The 19,364-nt window shown below is 37.9% G+C and overlaps 1 protein-coding gene across 3 annotated transcripts in view; it reads right to left on the bottom strand.

The window, feature by feature from the left end:
- COL24A1 (collagen type XXIV alpha 1 chain) overlaps positions 1–19,364 on the bottom strand; it is a 148,346-nt gene that overhangs the window by 9,527 nt on the left and 119,455 nt on the right. For 2 of the 3 annotated variants that reach the window (XM_040611032.1, XM_040611030.1), the window contains exons 42-54: positions 19,035–19,091; positions 17,252–17,305; positions 16,154–16,207; positions 15,994–16,047; positions 14,543–14,560; positions 13,909–13,962; positions 12,130–12,237; positions 9,526–9,633; positions 7,908–8,015; positions 7,767–7,820; positions 7,409–7,471; positions 6,355–6,408; positions 4,741–4,776 (exon numbers count right to left, since the gene is read on the bottom strand). In XM_040611032.1, the coding sequence (XP_040466966.1) occupies positions 4,741–4,776; positions 6,355–6,408; positions 7,409–7,471; positions 7,767–7,820; positions 7,908–8,015; positions 9,526–9,633; positions 12,130–12,237; positions 13,909–13,962; positions 14,543–14,560; positions 15,994–16,047; positions 16,154–16,207; positions 17,252–17,305; positions 19,035–19,091 (822 nt within the window). The remainder of the gene's footprint in view (positions 1–4,740; positions 4,777–6,354; positions 6,409–7,408; positions 7,472–7,766; positions 7,821–7,907; positions 8,016–9,525; positions 9,634–12,129; positions 12,238–13,908; positions 13,963–14,542; positions 14,561–15,993; positions 16,048–16,153; positions 16,208–17,251; positions 17,306–19,034; positions 19,092–19,364) is intronic. The other variant, XM_040611031.1, reaches the window with a different exon arrangement.

The following is a 19,364-nucleotide window of genomic DNA, read 5'->3' as shown; positions in this document are numbered from 1 at the left end:
GCTGTAATATGAACAATAGCAACAATGACAAGGAAAAGAACAGATGGCAGTGCCTTGATACGAGCAAAAGAGAAGAAAAAGGAATGAAAGGCATAGGCCAGACCTGCACCACGTATTAGTAAAACCTTTTAACATAACTGAGTTAATTTAAGCAAAACCTTCTTTAGCTAGTGTTTCTTGTACCAATTATTCAAGCACAATAAGCTGTTCCAGCAAAAGCCCTCTTACACCAGTATGGTCACACTAGTACAAAGTCTCTGCCAAAAGAGAAATAATCTTATCTGACATGGTCATGCTGACAAATACTGCAAAACTGATCTAGTCAAAGAGGTATTAAGTTGTAAGTCACTTAACATGGTAGTAAGAAGTATTCCTGCTGTGAGATTTCACAGCAAGACCTGTGTGAGTGCCACTGCATGCTACAACTGCTGAACTTGGGCTGTGCTTCAAGCTGCCACCAGCAAGGGTAGCTGGAAATGGTTAAAGAAAGGCCAGGTTCAATCTAACATTAATACACATCTATTTTAACAAAGGTTCTCAAAGCAGATAGGAGCGATTTACTTAAGTCACTGAGGCTCCAAATTTGCCAGTTCTTAGGAGAATACCAGCGGTGTTTCTTACTGCCTCTAGACATATTTGTACGGCAGGGCACATGGTAGCTGCTGGGGAATGCATCGGTCAGGCGTTACAATAACCTCTACAGCTGCACACGTGAAGGGTCCTGCCTGTCACCTGCCCTGGTCCTGCCAGAGAGGCTCAGCTGCTGGATTATGAAGGGTGTGAAAAGCGAGGGCCATCACATAGCTCCTAGCACCAGGGCTCTACCAACAAGGCTGTGCTGAGGGACTGCAAACAGCTTTGAGGCCAAGAGCCATGCTTTACCCATGTTCTTTGGAGAATAGAGGAGAAAAACAGAAGTGATTTCAGGGTGTTTAGAGAGATGGACTTGACTAAGAGGATCTCAATGGCATAAGCTCTAGGGACTGTAAATATTGCCAGCTTTTCAACTGATAAATCCTAACCCTATTTATTTGTTTCATCCACTTACACCAATAGAAGGCACTCTAAGCCATCTTTTACATATTTACAGATATTTTATAAAGGCATTAATGAATGATGTTGGAAAATGAAAAAAAAAAAAAGAAAAAAAGTCAGTTTATCATATACAGTAGTATAGAAATCCCTGTGGGTTCTGTGGCAAGTACCTTGCTGCCTTTTACTCTTCTGAGTTTGGTTATAGCCCAGCTTTAAATTTTCTTTGAAATCCTATTACTATTAAATAGGCATAAAATATTACTGTTGTTATTAAGTATTAAAAAACTGATGAGAGATGAGTTTGCAGAGATGACATTCACTGTTTTGGGGTAGCCCCTCAGCTGTTGCAAATCAGCTGGGTTTTGCAGAGCTACCTTGTTGTATGCCAGCCGAGAGGGCTGACCTCCACATTTAATTCATCAGATCTGCAACTCAGCTGCTGTTAGGCTGCTGCAGGATACCTTCAGTCCCATATGGATATATTACTGGACTGTCTGATTGCGCTTGGTGAAGTATGTTTCGTATAAAATGAAAGAGAAAGTGTGAAAAAGAAAACTTGAGAAATGAATTTGGCAGTTCACGGATATATCTGTTTATCTTGGTTCAGGACTCAATTATGCAAACACTAAGGCAAGGCAAGGCACAAAGTCTTCAACAGTTTGTCCCTAAGTAACCACTGCTCTCTGCTGAATAGATGTCCTTGTTCTGCGTGCTGAGATTTAGACATTCCAGTGGATTTTTCAGATGACTGAATGCTTCAGTTAATATTCTATGTTCTTGGCATGTGTCACAATTTTAAGACTCAAAGGTCTTGGGACAAGAACAATTTATAGTGGTTTCTGAGATAGAACTGAAATAGTTCTGAGAGAACTGAAAAATCAAGACCTGCTCTGTTCCATGAATTTAAGGTATTTGCAAAACAGGAATGTGATTTTTCTTGATTCACAGTCTCCTTGCCAATAAAACCCCTATGAAAAAAAGGTGAATATTGAATGCTCTTTGTTAAATATAGTGAGCTACTTTGGGGATACAACATTTTTAAAATGCATTAGAAGTTCAGAGGGGTATATCAATTAACTTTACAAGCCTTTAAAATATAATGAAACTGCACAGAGTACATTGAAAAACCTGTAGAGACATTATAAATGTTCTTTCTTTCTGTTGCAGAGCAGCAAAATAAGGTTAAATTACACTTTTCATGGATTAAGTTAATTGCTAAATGTTTTACTGGAATGTACAGGATTACCTTTACAAATCTACTTAATTTACCCTTTGATCACATTAGAATTTAAGTGAGAAAAGTGTAATTCCAGTTCATAACAACAAAAGCAGAGACTTGAACAGTAAGTTTTAGTGTGCTCTAATTCTTTAATCACCCAATCTGATTACTAGTACAGAAGTTCAAAGGCCAAAACCCTGATCTTGTTCTAATATTGTAAGGCCCTGATTTTACAGGCAATGATACATACGCTTAACTTTGAAAACATAAGCAATCCCAAGGCTTCCACATTTTCCATGACTTTTGAAATTTTCCAAGAAACATAAAGTCTTTTTAACAAAAACTTTTAATGTTCATCTTTCCCCAATCACTTTTGTCATTTTGGTGTTATCTGATATCTGGTAATGGGTAAAGCCTAATAACATCCCACAATATAATAGTCAGATGCACAATACAGTGTAACAGCTGCCATTAATGATTGTAAATCTAAGATAAAGATGATAATGGGAAAGACATACACTGCAACAGATTGCCGAGAGATTATCCTATCTCCACCCCTGGAAGTTTTCAAGACCCAGCTGAATAAATCCCTGAGCAATGTGGTCTGATTTCAGAGCTGACTCTTTTAAACAGGAGGTTGGCCTAGAAATGTCTTGAGATCCCTTACAACCTGGATTATCCTATGACTCTATATTATAATTCATTATGTGACATGCCATGAAATAAAAAATTAAGACAATGAGAACACACTTTCAGAATTGTCAGAATTCTGAATCAATATTCCAAAATGTATTCCATGTTTTTAAAATGTTTCAATCACAGTGAAATGAACATTTTGAATTGAAAAATAATATTGAATAATTTTTTTTTTTAACAAACCGTTTCTGACTTTATCAATTTTTCTCCAGAAATAGTGTACAGGATCTGAACATTTGTTCACCACTGACCTCAATAAGGAGACATGATTTTACATTCCGTGTTTTTCAGGGGATAAAAGGACATTTCTTTCTAATAGTGAACACTGCATCCCTGACAGACTAAAAACTGTAACTAAAACTTGGGACTGCTACAAAAAAGTTTAAATCTTTGTGATTCTAGGAAGAATGCCAATATAAATTTTAAAGGCATAAATTCAAGGTCAGAGTACACAGATAAATGAAAATATTTTTTTCTCTTTTGTATCTGAAAATAGTTGGAAATAAATCCTTTTCTTGGCTACATAATATAAAGTAATGCCACTGTGTACGATTTAAAATCAAACATTCTTCTTCTGAAGACAGTCTCAGGAGATTAATTCATCTTGATGAATTCAATAACTTATGCAGGAAATAACTTCTTAAACACCAGCACCAATAATGGAAACAGGTGTTTCTTGTTCACCATTTTGGATGTTTTTTATTTTTCATTTTCAAGGGTCAGCATTTTTAGCTCTATGCCGTCATAACAATTCTTATGAACAAACAGTACAAAAAGACAGTTAAGATGTTTAATATCAGCATGAATTAAGGAACTCGTTTTCCTCCTCTTCTGAGGTAGCAATTGCCACAAGAGCATTAGAATCAAAGAGGAAAGTTCCCCAAGACCCATACAGCAAGCTGCGTTCCAAGCCTTAATTCTTTAAGCAGTTTTGAGTATTTCTGATTTTTTTTCAGAACTTCCATAAGGTAGCTAGGTTAGAATTGTACACAGATAGCTGCCAAAAACAAAACACAAAATAAACTAAATTATTTTAGTGAGGTTTGGTGAAAGGCAGGGTAGGAGCAACAGGAACAAGATCACATTAGTTAGTTACTGGAAAAGGAACTAATTATTAACCTGCCATATAAAGTAATGTCATAGGTATCGACTATCATTGCATTCATATTTACTGTAAATATGATACTTCAATGGCTTTTCACAAAGCCACAATTAATTGGAGACTTTACTAGTTCAAACACAACTTTTAAATCAAATAAAATATTTATTAATGTACAAAACCTAATGTAATATTCTTAATGAAAAATGAAAGACAGCAACTTCATAACCAATTATTAATGCTGCCTACTGGTACTACAGCTGGCACACACAGCATGGACACCCACCCTCAGTTCTAGGCTTCTCCTGAACTTCTCCCTCTCTAGACAAGATGGTATAGATGTATGAACATGTGTATGCACGCTGTGCTGTGAGGCACTGGAGCATTGACAAGAAATGTGACAAAGGATTTTTCTTTTATATCTGAACTGGGACAGATTTGAAGTATGTGACAGTTATATGATCGGGGTCATGCTGCCTGACAGCATACACCCACCGGGCATACCCACATAAGTCAACCTGAACGAGAGGTCAGACTTTTGACTTATGCTATCAGCTTTCTTGGCCAGTGCTCTCCAGGAGCACAATACGACTGCCTGCCATTCAGAACATGCAAGAGCGTATTCCGTGTAACACAGGAATAGTTTTTACACAGCCAAAAAACTGAAAGCACAAAAGTTGTTTCATCTTACCATTTCACCCCTTGTGCCCTTTTCACCTCTTGGTCCCTGTAAGAAAGAGAAGCTGTTAACCCGGTATGCTTTCTAGCCACCTAGGGCTGAAATAAGCAAATTAATATCCACAAGAGTTATACCGCTCACATGGAAAGTCCAGTCTCATCTGTGGAAGTATTTACTACTCTGAGGCTTCAATTTTCCTGTACTATTAGAAAACTAAATTATTTAAAAACATCTTGTAATTCCTGTATGTGGAAAGCTGTTGTTTTCTTAGGATTGTAAATGTTTTTTCTCAGTAATTTTAAATGTCAGTGTTCTCCTTGTCAATCAGCTGTATTTTCCACGATCTGATCCACTGTAATACATCAGTGCTTCACCATCCTAAGAGTCAAAAACACAACTCGGTAGTCTCCATCACTGAAGATATCCATTGGTTGCATATGTGGTTTTATTACCCCATTAGTTTTCCTCTCACATTCAGATTAGACGCTGTTTTTCTGTCTCCATGGCATTTTTGGCTAGTTTTGCACTTAAACTGTGTTTCCGAAGACAATCTTACAATCCTTCTCTGGAATTATTTTGCATCTTGATGGTAGCATTTCATAACACAGAAGTAATCTTCAACTGTAATGCTTTCTTTATGGTAATAGACTTCATATTGAATGTAATAGTTTGCCATAACAAGCTTTCGTACGAGTATACGCAACTGTAAAGTCTTCCTCCTGACTGGGATTAAAGAGTGCAGCAAGACTGAAAGTACTACCTTTTTCCCAACAAGTGGAAAGAATAGTCTAATTATATAAGGAACATTTCCCTTCTCCTTTCTTTTTCACTTTTAAGTATTTGTATTTATTACTTTTATTCTATATTCCTGTTATTTTTATTATTATTTCAGTTTTTAGACATTTTCATTCACTCCAAGTCTTGATCAGACAGAGGAACTTGGGTGGTACAAAGAGCTTCTACAACTACCTTACATAGCTGGGTAGTCTGCAGAGATGAGCCAGAGGGTGTCCTGGCAGAACACCGCTCTGTCTGGCACAGGGAGTGCAACAGGGGATGGAAACAGGGATGAGGTCAGAACTCCCCCACCGCAGGGAACCTGGGGTGCACTGAAGGTTGTCAGAAAAGCCAAAAGATGTTCAAGTTGTAACAGGGACCTCAACAACACCTGGAACACACCCCAACAAGGGCTTGGCATTCCCAGTGTGCCTGGAGGGGTGCTCTGGACAGTTCAGCCCAATCAACACATGAAAAAAATAAACTATATTGACACCGAGTGTGGATACTCTTCAGGTATGTTTCAGACCTAAGGCTGAGAAAGATATCCAGGTGGTAGTTACTATGTGCTGTTTTACACCTTGACTCGCCCACTGCTCCTGTAGGTCTGCCCCCTGTGTACTGTACTTAGAAGGCCATTGCAATGACTCTTTTGTCATTTTTTTCTTGTTTGTATTACAGATGCTGGAGTCACATACATTAGCTTACCAGCATGGTGTAACATGAGGATGGTCCTGCTAGTTGCAATTTGCAAATAGAAAAATGAGAAGGTTGCTAGTTGCAAAACAGATTGTTGAAAATAAAGGTAGGTGAAATAACCAAATTATGCAAAAGGAAAACGAAACTTACAGGCCTTCCAGTTGGGCCTGTTAGGCCTTCTTGGCCAATAGGGCCAATATATCCCTGTAAAAAACCAAATAATTTATTAGTCCACCATGTTTTCGAAATTAAAAGAATTGTCATGAGGTGTCCTGGTTTAAAGTTGTTCAGCACACAGCCCCGGCAAATATCCAAGAGATCATGGTGATAGTCTCTTTCTTAAAACTGAGTGCACATTGCTACAAAATCCGCAAGGTAATTATTTCAATAATTAGTAATAGCTGTGCTTGGAAAGCCCACACACATTCTTTTATGTGAAAGCTGATGAACTAAGAACAGTGGAAACTTCAGTATTCTGATTACAAAAGACCACATATTTATTGAGCTACAATTAATTGTATCTTGCGCTATATTATTGCCCACAGGTACTCTTGTAAGGCTGCCAGTAAGCGCTGCTGAAATGTTACTTTCCTGTTCCATTTCATTTTAGAGCAAACTGCTCATTTCCAGGTTTATCTTGTAGAGGAATGTTTAGAAGAAATTTGCTATAACAACAGGCCCCTAAAGCTGCTGCTCTGCATCTGGTTAACTGAACTAATTCAGTTCTGTGATGGCAAAGAAAATATGTATTAAAAAAAGACAACGTATTAATCAATAATGCCTGAGCACCACTCTGTCTTACTGCAGGCAAAATCTGACCCTTTTTTCTTTTGTTGTAGGACACAGTGATACAACCAGCATTATTGCCAGTAAGAAGACAGAGTTCAGTCCCAACAGAGAAAGATATGACAGCAATAAAGATACTTGTGTAGATTAAATTAGACTACAAAAGCCGCACTTTGTTAGCAGAGCTTCTTTTCTCCTTCAAGATTAAGAGCACAGCTCTGCTTGTATATCTTGCAATCAGCAGAGTGTTGAGTGTTGCAGTACAAGCAAAGGGCTTCTAGTGGAGTCATAGTCTCAGAGAAAAAGGTTTGGTGAGAGGGTTCCGGGCTTGTTAACAAGAAAAAGATGATTCCCTAAATTAAAGATGTGCCACTTGCAAGCCATCCTGACAATCTCTTTCATGGAGTGAAACACTTACAACATGGCCTGTTGGACCTTTCGGGCCCAGAATTCCAACTAAGCCAATGTCCCCTGCAGGACCCTGCAAATGCAAAGGAACAGTTTAAACAAACATGGACATTTAGGTATCCACTTGTTTCAATCTCTTGTAATCAGTGAAAGTAAGATAATTTCTACAAGTAGTAACAGTGAAAACACCAAGCGCACTGACTCAGAATGTTCATCCTTGGACACAGAGTACACAGTTCTCCCTAAAATGTTCCAACAGTTCATATAGATTTTAAACAAATATTGTTAAAGCTGATTAATTCTATACTTTCTGAATGTTCTCACCCTGTAAATGGCTTAAGATCTAACAGAAAAGAATGAGCACATACTTTTGGACCTGGGAATCCTTGAAACCCCATTAAACCTCGATCTCCATCTTCTCCCTGTAATAGGAGCAGGTACTCTTACTATTATTTCACATTGGTAACTCTTGGACTACTTGTTTTGCATCAACAGCTGCGATTACGTACAGTCTGTCCTTTCAGTCCAGTGTCTCCTGCTGGTCCTTGGTCACCTTGTGATCCTGGAAGGCCCCTTTTGCCTCGCTTTCCTGGATGACCCAGAAGCCCATTTTCACCCTGTTAATAGGAAGATAACATATGCTTTACATTTATAACTGCCACAATTTTAATAAAGATAAGTTTTCTGGAAAAAGTATGGAACATGCTTTCTCATTAAGAAATAGACCTACTCCATTTATTTTATTTAGATCAAGAATGCTTTCAACAATTGTACATTCACTAAAATGCAAATGTGACTTGACTATTCCTTGACTTGGTAACATACAAATCCCATCCATGTTGGATCATTTCCAGTATGGCATCTCCCAGTGCAAGCACTAAAATTCACAAAACGAAATACAGAACAGGCAGGTTAGAAGTAAATTTAAGAAGTGCACCTCTGAGCAAGGCATAGTATAGTTGTGGAACTCCTTGCTATTAGACTAAAAGTTCACATTGATTCAAATGGAAACTAGACAAGTTCATGCAAGGGCAATCCTCTGAAGACTATCAAATACATAGAAAACATGTCTAGCTCAGCTTACCAAGCTGCAATTAAGGCTGTGAATATACACCTTTCATGCTTGCTTTGCGCTTATGCTCTTTCCCAGGTGTTAGCTTTCTGCTCTAACAAAGACAGACTTTGGCCTGACACAGTGTGTCCACTCTTTACTCTTATTTTGCACTATGGGGTAACAGTTTTCCCTCACCTCATCTATTCCCTGTCATTTTCAGATTGCAAGTGCTTCTGAGCAGGAACCACCTCCTACGGCTCATTGTCTAGACAAAGGAGTAAAATCCAGACTGGGAGCACTGGCAATGAACACTACAAATACTGAATACAGTTTATACTGGAACGTTTTCTGAAAGGATAACAAAGACAATACTTCTGCCCCCAACCCTCCCCGCCTTCAAGTGTCTTAAGGTTTTAAACAAGTGTTTACCAATAAAATCTCAGAGCGTGCTGCACATCATGATTTTACATGAAAAATCCTATTCTATGAAAAATCCTATTCTAAATGAAGAAAATTATCTGTAATGTTTCCAACCCTTTTCTTCTTTTACCACTGAAATTAGTCTAATTAATATGAGTATATGCTGATGTCAGGTACCTGGAACTGCCTGGAAAATAGAGCACTCTTAGATTTCTTTCTTTCTGACAGGACTGAACAAGAACAATTTAAGTCCTATGACATCCCAGACATGCTTGTTAGCCCCCAAAATTGGGATTTAGGCTTGAAATTACAGTACTTCTGTGCTAATAGATTGCTTAGATGTTCAAATCATCTAAACCAGTAGTTACCTAAGTTTAAAAAGTCAGGAAACGTTTCTTTGAGTGAATAAATACAAAGTGTATTGAATGACTTCTGGAGTTGAAGAAGAGCATCCAGATGGACGGGACCTCTGTTTTCAAATTACAGTTTATATAAATGAGGCCAGCACAACTTGCAGTCTTCAAGTTAAGTTTTGATGTCAGTTGCTCATATGATTATCAGTAGCATGGTGGTTCCACCATCACTGGACACAGTATGAAGACTAAGCAGTATCAGTAATACTGTACTCGTACAACAAGACCCCTTGTGTGTACCTTGAGTCCTGGTGCTCCCCTGGGCCCTGGCATGCCTGGCAATCCCTTGGGACCTCGAGCTCCAGGATAACCTGCCAGACCTTGTAAGCCTGAGTTTCCTTTATTACCCTTAATAAATTGAAAAGAATTGATTACAAGCAGAACATCCAAACATGTTTTTCATTGTATGCTAAAACAGGCATCTAACATAAAACCGGTCATATCCACACACATCGATAGTACATCAAAATATATGGGAAGACAATGATCAGCATCATCATCTGGATTTCTCCTAATATTCCAAAAGCAACCCCCCATCATACTTAGCAACAAAGCTACATGTGATGTAATGGTGGGGTGGATTGATGTTTCTATGGAGTCAAGCTGTTATAATTTAACAAGTCACTGACAGTCAGCAAAGCAAATGCTAATGATGCCACAGCCCATTGCAGTTATTCATTCAGTGCTCATCTTAAACCTTGTTCTGTCCTATCCTAAATATATCCAGATGTCATTTGTGTAGGATCACCTACCTAGACCTTGAAAGACTTATGAGAACATTCAAGAGAATCAATTGCCTCTTTGGGCTTATGCAAGGCAACTTCCCGATTAGCACCCTCCTAAAGAGAATAGTTGTCCGGTTGGACCACCAGCTTAGGTACCAGTGACCTAGAAACTGTAAGCAATCTTCTTTCCACAGTAATTGTGCATTCAAATATATATGGAAGCACTCATGGGCACACCAATGAGTGTTTTTACCTTCCACAGGGAATCACAGTTTATTATATATGTTTATATATTTACCACCTGAAAATTTTCACGTTCAGCTTAATAGCCTATAGTTCTGATCCCTATTTAATTCTTTTCTAATTCTGTTTTGAAATTCCTAGGAAGAGAACACTAATTTCCATGAATTACAGAAGATGAATCCTTGAGATGGTTCTGGATGAGTGTTGTGTGATGTCTGAGGATTCTGAGCTTACGATGAGGAGCTCCTTCTGATGAAAAGAAGGTGCTGAATTCATTCATTACAGGTGGGCTGAAAATACAGTTGATATTCACACATACAGTTGATATTCATTTTTCCAAGAAGAAGGAAGTCCACATCAAGAAACAAAATGAGACTACCTTCCCACAAAAACATTCAAAGTTCAACATGCTTATTTATATTTCAGACACACTGATTAGCATGGTTATGTATACTTTGTAGGGATTCATATACAATAACTTGTAAGAAAAGAAGAAAGATAAGAATAGTTGTTATGAAAATGTATGAGAACATCAGACAATAAAAAAAGCAACTATTTTTAATGAAAAAACATGTTACTGAGTACATGGAGCTAAGCCAATTTTAACATGTTGAAAAATATAAAATGGAAATTTGCTACCATCCAAGTTAATATTTCTGTGAGGTCATTTAGTAGAAATATATATATATACATACACACACACCTTCCTTATTTCATATGACATTCGGTTAAGCATTCATAGAAATAGAAGGGTTACAGGAAGCAGGGTTTTTATATTAAATTTGATTTTCAGGGCTTTTGAATATGGTATTGTGGCTTATAGTCTGATGGACTGAAATTTACATAGCGAAAGTTCTCTTCTTTTTATTAATTGTGGCAAAAATCAGTTACAAGCCTCTCTATTACAACTTGTAATGCTGCTATATATTGTTAACATGAAGTAATAAAGTCTTTTTTAATATGAAAGATGACATTTTGAGTGGAAAGGTAAAAATGTGAGAATTCTTTGAGGTGATACTACTAAATCCAACTCCAGAGAAATTTAAATACTTGGAAGAGGTTCAGTAGGACATTATCTGCAACCGGAGAGGCTCAAATAGGGTCCATCTGCCCCCTACGGGTAACTTGTTTAATTTTTTCTTTGTTCAACCAGACAGAAAATGTATACTTGTAACAGTGCCTCATGCAGCACCTTGATTACCTCTGAACATCAAAAGTAACTTGCCGCCCTTTTATAACAATTACTGGTCCATCTAACTAGAAATACTAAGAAATACCATCCTTGAAATCAAAGCGATAAGACTTTCAGCAATGAGAAAAATTAAAGGGATTTTCTCCCTCCTCTCTGCTCCCAGAAGGAGCAGATCACCACCCTTGACCCACTGCAAAGAACAGATAGAGAGAAACCCTGTTTCCAAGTATGCTTCCAGGCACCTCGGATACCTAGTACCCTTTTTCACTGGTTTTCGGCAAATCTTCAGATTTCTTAGGTAGAGAGACATAAGTTACAAATTCAAAGACAATAAGGAAAATGCGGGATTATCTCAGAGCCTGAGAGGCAACAGTTGCAGTTGGGGCCTCTGGCTCATTTTCAGGAACAGAACTATGAGGCTTCTCTGATTAAGAAAACATTTTGTCTTAGCTGTAGTTACTACTAACATACGCTAATGAAACAGTTCTCCCAGCACACCTCCCTTATGCTAACTTCACATCCTGGCCAGAACATCAGGAGCAAAACAGAACGAGAACAAAAGAATTGGCTTAATTTTCAAGATGCTCAAGAACTGAGAACAGTTCCTTCCATTTAAATACCCTAACCTTAGAAAATCTGTAGTGCAAGATGACATAAAGAGGGGCAATATGGAAAGCAACTTACCTTAGGGCCAGGCTTCCCTGACAGCCCAGCCTTGCCAGGATTCCCAGGAATGCCTTCTGGTCCAGGGTACCCAACTGCTCCTTTCTGCCCTGCTGGGCCTGGTTTTCCCTTGGAACAAATTCAAATCAAACATAGCACTGTTGGCTCCCTTCATTTTCACCATCACAGAACTAGATCCCAGTCACAGCGTTTCCTAAACGTTATGTAGTAACAGACCTAGTGACACGAACGAATACTTGTAGAGGGAGCTCCGAGTTAGGATGTATGGTTTGAAATGCTACTGGCTTAATCTTAGGCTTGCTGTGTTGTGGGATATGAGCAACTTCAGCTGAAACCATGGGGCTGACTCCTCTGCGTGTCAGGCCTGGAAGATGGCTAAAAGTGTTGAGTCTTAAAATGAAACAAGGAAACACAATAAATTCATCTATTTATCCCTGCAGAAAATCCAACCATGTACCTTTCAGCCTTCATTTTACTAGGTACTCTGTATTGTACATTCTCAAATTTATGCTGTTCAAATTTTAACATATCTAAAATACAAACTATTTGTATTTTGTGCTAACTGTTGCTATACTTGGACGAAAAAGTCTCATATCACATCAACCAGAGTAACAGTGATCATCTTCTTCACAATTATTTAGCTTTAGACCAACATACACTATCTTAAGGCGCTTTGAGTTCTGCAATTATTTCTGTATGAAAGCTTTTCTCATAAATTTAAAATATGTAAACTACAACACATCTTGTTTGAAAAATTGTAGTTAACAACAACCATATAGAATATAAGCAGCATGCCATTTTAATCTTATTTCTAACTTTTGGTTGCTGAAGTATCTTGCACTTGGGATATGCTTTGAAACTTCCTCAAGTTTTAGTTTTACTGTCTTCTCCTCACTTCTCTGTATGTCTTGCCTTTCCCTCTTTTCCTTTGTCTGCTGAATGATAGACTCTCTGCAGTCCTCCAGAGGAAAGAGCTGAGTATTTACAAAAGACACACAGGTCCTTGCCTTTAAAAGGCTGTCCTCACACTCTGCCCAGCAGGTACAAGCTCTGTGAAGCAGCTGCATTTCTCTGGTTACTGACAATGTTTTGATGTGGGATAGTATAAAAGTTATTTACAATATGTGCTTGTGTGGTACTATTTATTAGGAGACCAAAATAGCCCTGATGCATTTTGTCCTTGGTTATGTTTACAGAACACCTACTGTTTCCTGCTCTTTCTTATCCCCGAGGAAGGGATGCAAGTTAGCTTCTCTACAGTAACTCAAGAAAGAACAGTAAAAATTTCAGCTCAGGGCAAGCAAGAGAAAGGGGAAAACCTTAAGGGATCTGCCAGACATATCCATCACAGACTTAAGGATCCAGGCTTCTGTAGGCTACAGATGTTCAAAGAACTGATGGGAGCCAGGAGTGAACAGTAGTACAGCTCTGTGCAACATAATGTGATAACTTGCACACGGACTACAAGCCACCAGCAAAAATGATCTAAGTAACCTTACAAGTGGGAAGGACCTTGTTATATTAGCTGCATTTCACCTCCATGTGCTGAGTGACTGAGTACAATTCAGTATAATTTCAGTTTCAAAAATTATTCTTATTTTCACAGAGGTTCCTTTACACTTCCTGGATAATAAGAAGTGAGCACAGAGTGAGTGGAATGGATTGTAGAGTGAGTGTAAGATTTTCTAGTACCACTGGCATGACTCAGTTTTGGTTTTATTAGTTATTATTTCCTTTGTTTTATAACCTGAAGGTAGACTGTAGAATTTTGTTACTTACAGGAATTCCAGGTTTGCCTGCCTGACCCGTTGCTCCTTTCTTCCCTGCAGGTCCCTAAAAGTCACAAATACTTGTGAACTGTCAAAAGTCTTAAACTCAATCCCCTAAGAAGAGCTGAGAATTGTTCCCCTCTAGTATGCACGTTCACATTGCCTAGGCTTTGGACCAGATTATTTCAGGAGACAGCAGAAAGTTTTTTAAGTAAAAGTAAATACAGTTTTTGTAGAATTGTATTTTTTTTTCCTTTTCCCAAATTGGTATAGAACTTTTTCAACAACAGGCATAAAAAGTTTTTCACTACGAATCTGGCAGTTTCTCCTCCATCAGCCACACCTCTGTAAGGAAGCATGCTTTTACAGCACTCCCCATACCTTTTAAGAAAGTAAGCCATGAAAAGTAGGCAATATAGATGCACTGAGTGTATATGGAAGAGAATATTAGAAAACAATAGTGTCACATATGGGAATATTCTTTTTATCTAAGACGTACACAAAAGAGAAAATTTACTTAAAACCAGACTTTTTTTTTTTTTCTTGACTGACCTAGGAATCTGTAATCTTAGAAAACTGATTGACACTGATAGCAGATAACATTCTTGTAAGTGGCTTAGTGACACAGGAGGCCAAGCACCTACCTCTAAAAGATACAACCACTTGGGCAGCAGGGACAGGAATAACACTTGTTAGCAGAGATCAAGCAGAAAAAGGCTTCCAAGATTTTCTGTATTAATTATCTTAAACAGTGTTCTCAAAGCAAAAGCAGTACTAAACTGCTGTGCTGCAGTATTACATAACAGGAAATCAAGTGAAAAAGCTAAGGTCATTGTAAGTGTAAATGTTTTATAATTAATGTAAATATGATAAAATCAGCAATTTTTTGTTCTATTCCTTAATTTAATGCCTTTTTGTTAAGAAAGGCATAAAAAAAGTCCACTAATCAGAACTGGAATGTGTATATTCAAAGAACTTTACATTGTTTTCATTAACATTTCTGAATGCATATAAAGTAAACCCAGACAATTCAGCATTGCTGTTTATGGGATTGGCTTTGTAAGGCTTGCTATAGCATCACCAGTCATGCCACTGGAGTTAAACTATATGAATGTTTTCACTATTAATATTTTTGTGTAAATCTTTAGGCTCTTGTGGGTTGCTCCAGGCTGGATATTGGTTCCATATTTGCAAACGGCAGTTTTAATCTGAGGGGTATTTCCAACACAAAGAAAACATTCTCCAAGGGAAAGACAGAGGAATGACTGATTTCATCCTGTGCTGCGAGCAGTTTGTCAGAGGCAATATATCTAAGCACATGGCTAAAGTACATGCTGACAATGTCTTCACATCATCTTTGCTTTCTGTTGCTCCCCCTTCCTAATCTATTACAGATTCTTGTATTTACCTAGAAAATTTTGAAACTCTAACAGAGTTGTGCTATGGAACTTCTCAGAAAAAGTATCTAATTTAAGCTGCAATGGCAGTTGGTATTGTAAGAAATCTTTTAGCCTAAATCTTCTGAAATCTCAGAAGTTAATGAAATTCACTCTATGGGAGAATATGAAATACTTTTGGCAATATTCAACACACCACCAAGATGAGCTATTATTTGTAGAGGAAAATATTTAGACTTTGATCTTTTCCATTACTTGCTCTGTTGTAACTCCTCTACTATTCTGTAGCAAATTCCTTACTTCGAGGTCTCCGAAAATTCAGTACAGTGTAGTACCGGGAGGCTTAATTTACAATTCAAAGCAGTAAAATCCTGGGTGTCAACGAGAGCTAGTTTGCAACAAGAACTCCATTTAAGGGTATAACTGAATATCACTCAAATGTTTCCAAAAAAGCCTCCCATAATGCTTTATAGTATGCCAAAGTAAAACCTATCAAATAAGACATATTTACTATCCCAGATCATTATGCAATTTTCCATTTTATCTTTTTATTGTCCCTTCAGGTATGAAAAGGAAACCCAGACACTGTGTTTTAGCCTTATATAACAATTTTCCAAGGATAGTCAGTGAACAGTAAAAAAAAAAAAAAAGTACAAATTCCAATTAAGTGCAGTTTTGTTTTACTTTTTTCTACTTACTTCCGAACCTCTTTCTCCTTTTGGTCCTTGCTCTCCCAATTCACCTGGCTCTCCCTTTGGAAAGAACATATATTAAATCAATGAAAAGAATCATTTGAATGCAGATGAAAACACATTTGCAACAGTCAATAGAGAAATCTCAGTTGTTTGAAACACTTACTGGAGCCCCCTGTTGTCCAACAGGTCCTCTAAGCCCTGGAAGACCTATGTGACCCTGGGAAGCAGAAAAGACAGCGTATCACAAGACAAGTATTTCAGGATCTCACACTCCGTGAGATACACATTTCCTTGTAAAGCCCATCTTGGGAGGTGCTGGGTAGCCCCAGCTTCACTGACGTGACCTAGATAAAGTATACTCAGCTCTCCTGAGATCAGACATTAGGGAGCTTTTCTTTAAATTCTCTCTCAAAACTGCAAGTGGGAATTATATATTTAAACATTTTTGCACTACTGTAAGCACAGGTCATGTTCAGTTCACTGATTTATTACTATGTCTATTTGTATTATCTGTGTAACTTAAACAGGATATTCCGCGTCAAGGACCATCTCTTTTGTATTTCAGTAAACAAACTGCATCACTGATAAGAATGAGTTTCCAGCCAATTTGTACATGCTGAAAGACTGAATACAATTAATGAAAATTATTAGGATCAGATTTACAAAAACACTCATGCTTAAATTTCAGAGAAAAATGTTAAGTAATTCAGCATTACACAATCACAGAATTGTTGAGGTTGAAAGGACCTCTTGGGATCAGCTAGTGCAGCCTCCCCTTCTCAAGCAGTTCCAGGTAGAAAAGGTTGTCCTGGACCACGTCCAGCCAGGTTTTGAGTATTTCTGAGGATGGAGACTCCCTAGCCTCTCTGGGCAGCTTGTTCTGATGCTCAGTCATCCTCACAGTAAAAAAGCATTTTCTTCTGTTCAAAAGGAATGTAATGTGTTTCATTTTGTGCCCTTTGCCTCTTGTCCTGTCACTGGACACTACTGAGATGAGTTTAGCTCCTTCATCTTCGCTCCCTCCCATTAGGTACTTATACACATCAAGATCTCCAAAGCCTTTTCTCCAGCTGAGTCCCAGCTCCCTCAGCTCCTAATATGAAAGGTCCTCCAATGTGTTCTAAGAGTTCATCAGTGCAGTGAGACACCAGCCAATGCATCTCTGCACACTCGTGGGAGAAGATATTTCTGCTACATTACTCTACACATATGCATAGCATGTCATGTTCAAATAAAAAGACTAAAAAGCAAGAGGTATTACCTTGTAGCCCTCATCACCAGGTTCTCCTCTATCTCCACGTTCACCACTAGGACCCTAGAGAGAAAACCAAAGAACAAAATAAAATAGTTGATCTGAAATAATACTGCAGTGAAGTACAAAAAGAAAGCTGGGATTTCTCTCAAAACAGATTAACCAATGAGGTGGAACTGAGGATTACAATTATTAAAGTTAGCTTGTCTAAAGGAATAAAAATAATTGTTTTTCTAAGCAAAATGCATTGCACTCAGACAGTAGCTGCTGTCTAAAATATTTTGTATTTTGTAACTGAATACTAGAAGCTTAAAGATAGACCTTATATGGGCATAAATGAAACAGAAGTAGTGACCTCAGTAGAACTTCTCCAGGTTTATACCCAGATATATATATATATTTGATTAAAAATCTCCACGAATAAATGAAGAGACTTGTTTTCAAGACATTCAAGGAAAACCCTCTTATGATTTCTCTAAGACAATTCATGAAAATTGAGTTCTTTTCTGAAACAACTTGCTGTATTTAGAATCTGCTCTCATTTTGAAGTTGTCCTAATAAAAAGGCAATTTCAGTCCCTCATCATGCTTCACACATATGAGAACTGCACAGGAGCAGAGGGAATAGCGTAATTTTTCTGAGTCATGTGGTTCTTTCTGATGCATTCAGATACCTCACTAGCTCTACTTTAGGGAAAGACCCTTACTGCAGTCCCACAAGAAATTAGATTTTTCCCCAGAATTTTAACTCTCATTGTAGCAAATGGACCAAATCTCAGTCAAAGGCAAAGTGATGGGACAGGGAAACATGCCCATTGAAATAAGAATGGCCAAGACTTTCCAAAAGACATCCATCTGACCATTAGATGAAATAACAAGGGACTGCCTTTTTCCCACCTGTCTAAAGTAAAGGCACATAATGAAAAATTGGCCAGGCACCACTCACTGCAGTGTATCTACAGTTCACTGTAGGTTAGCCACCCACAGATACTACTATGCAACTGCTTGTATACTCTTCAGGGTTTCAGCAGCCTCATGGCACGTTTCCTAGAGGCAGTTCACAAGGTAGAAAGGCCCTGCTCGCAGTGTTTGAGCAGTCAGTATTACAGAGTCAGTTTAGCTACAACAAAATTGGCTGGAGTCTCTTCTCTCATGCATTACCATAATTAAGTTAAGAACCTATTCCAGACTCTGTCTTCAGTTACATCTGGGTCTTATAGTCCTGCTTTTTGAGGAGGTGAGGTATAAATATTAAGGTTAATCTGAAGAGAAGTAGGATGTACAAGTATTACTTCCGGCACAATCAAATGCTTTTAATAAGATTTTGAGATGGGTTGGTTGTTTGGGTTTTTTTTGACATGTTCATAATTGCTGCAGAGAGAGACCCCACATATGAATTCAGTAAAAGAATGGTTACAAAATACAGCACTCTCTAAATCAGTTAAATTAGCTTTGCAGTGATAATGAAATAAGTCAAAACATATTTCTGGTTAGTAAAGCAATTAGGTATAATTCAGGATAAACAGAAACCATAAAATTCTGTTCCAAAATGTGCTGGTCTAAACTAATGGCATTAGTGTAGTTAAACACAGGGCACATATGCTTAAGCAGGAAAGAGCACATGACTGCATTTTTCAGAGAGGGATTACCAATTAAAGGACCATCATTCTACATTTTTGTACAAGGGAGTACCAACTCCTGAGACAGTGATATAAAGTTTCAGAAAGAACCTGCATTGCCTCTTGTCTTGAGAGGCACTAATAATATAATTTTTTTGAGAAAGAAAGACCTACTGGTTCACCTATGGGCCCAGGTGGTCCAAGGATTGTGTTGTCTTCGCCTGGGTAACCCTAAACCAAAGACAAATATTAAAAAAATACTAACTTGGAAATTCAACCTCATCTACAATGCACACATGTTCAAATGATGATAAACCCCCAGAGAGAAGCTAAAAGTGAATATGATACGCTTCTCCATTTTACATGTGAAACAACTGCCATCCAAACTAATAGACAAAAAGTTATCTATTCCAGATGATATTTACCAATATTTAATGCACAGAAGCTCACATTTTAAATACGATTAAGTGTCTCTAAAATGCATCAAAGTGCTTTTCAGAAGTG

Source organism: Falco naumanni, chromosome 11 (genome assembly GCF_017639655.2).
Source record: "Falco naumanni isolate bFalNau1 chromosome 11, bFalNau1.pat, whole genome shotgun sequence".
NCBI classification, from domain to species: domain Eukaryota; kingdom Metazoa; phylum Chordata; class Aves; order Falconiformes; family Falconidae; genus Falco; species Falco naumanni.
This window is presented reverse-complemented; position numbering and strand designations above follow the sequence as displayed.